Source organism: Austrofundulus limnaeus, unplaced genomic scaffold (assembly GCF_001266775.1).
Source record: "Austrofundulus limnaeus strain Quisiro unplaced genomic scaffold, Austrofundulus_limnaeus-1.0 Scaffold0, whole genome shotgun sequence".
In the NCBI taxonomy this organism is placed as follows: domain Eukaryota; kingdom Metazoa; phylum Chordata; class Actinopteri; order Cyprinodontiformes; family Rivulidae; genus Austrofundulus; species Austrofundulus limnaeus.
In genome coordinates, this window is record NW_013952402.1 from 2,383,317 (window position 1) to 2,384,815 (window position 1,499).

The 1,499-nt window shown below is 38.1% G+C and overlaps 1 protein-coding gene across 1 annotated transcript in view; it reads right to left on the reverse strand.

Moving 5' to 3' along the window:
- Positions 1–1,499, reverse strand: part of adgrb3 (adhesion G protein-coupled receptor B3) — a gene marked incomplete in the record, with an annotated part of 135,320 nt that overhangs the window by 44,665 nt on the left and 89,156 nt on the right. Inside the window, 1 exon segment of the mRNA XM_014002695.1 lies at positions 678–922. Coding sequence (XP_013858149.1) covers positions 678–922 — 245 coding nt within the window.

Here is a 1,499-nt window from a genome sequence, read left to right on the forward strand (position 1 = left end):
ATATATATATACACAGACTTATTCAGTTAGTTTGTTTTCTAAGGAGTTAAATGAAAAGAATGTGTGCAAAATGGTCTTACTTTAAAAATCACCAGAGGACTCATTTTTTACATTGTAACAAGAGGGCTTTTTATGTGAAAGACACTAAATCTGTTTGAATTTATGCTGATTTTGCTTTAAATACAGTATTATGATTTCCTCATTGTTTGTGTTTCTTTCTACCCAGATTGCAACAGAAGAAACAAACACACCACACAGAAACCTAAACGTCTCGCTTTGTTATTTTTGATCAATCCCAGATAAGACTGGTTGCATCAGTAAAAAAAAAATTGTCAGGATCTGAATTGAGAAGCAAATTGGCAGCTGCAGATTTTGGAAAAAATGCCAGAAATGCTGAGCTGATGTCTGGGAAAAAAAACAAAAAAACAGGAAAGCAAACTGTCTTTTTAGAAAAAGTTGTTTCACTTTGTAATTTATTTATGATCAGATCTTGTGGGTGTATAAATCCTTAAAGGTAACATTTTAAAATATTAGCTGTCAAGCTAAGAACACCCTTATTAAAAGAAAAGCTGCTGTGTTTTCTTTATAGAATCAACTTTTCATTCTTAGAATAAAATTTGAGACCAATTACAGAAATTAAACAGGAGAAAAAAATGGTCAAGATGTTAAGTTTATACATGAAGACAGTTTGTGGAGCTCTGCCTCTTGCAGGCAGTAAGCATTGAGCAGGAGCTGATGTGGTTCTGTGATATACTGGACATGCTCAGTGATATACCTGCTGACTGGGAAACAAAGAGGCCCTTTGGAATGACCACTTTATCTTCCGAGTTCCTGGCCCAGTCAACCATGCCTTTACGACCTTTCATGGGGAAGTTGATGTCAGTCATCACGGACACAGCAGGAAGTCTCTGGATGCTGGCCACTGCAGTATTTGGACAACACAGACAAATACAAATGACTGTCTACGTGAAAACCACCTCGTGGACAATTCTTCCAGATATTGCTGAACAATTAAGTGGTTACTTCTGATCACATGATTGCCATTTTGTTCTACATGGAAGCCACTGCCCAAATAACTTAAAGTGGCTTGTGTYTCTTGAGGATCTGAAGGCCTGGATGGTGCTAAATCTTTTGAGTTTTAATGAAACCAAGACTGAGGTTGTGGTTTTTTGATGGTACTGTTGGCCACTCCCCTGTAGATCTAGGTTCCTTGACTCAACACAACAAATAGTTAGTGAGGAATTTGGGAGTTGAAATAGATCCTGAACTTAATTGTTAGAAGGATATTTTATCATTTGAGGCAGCTAGCCAAAATAAAACCCATCATTCCAAAAAGACATTTTGAGACAGTAATTATCACCACCCGGCTGGATTACTGTAATGCACTTTATCTGGGGTCAGTGGGTCCTCCGTTGCCCGACTGCAGAGGGTCCAACACGCTGCAGCGAAGCTTTTAACCAGCACACGTAAATATGAGCACAGTTCTCCCATTTTAGCTT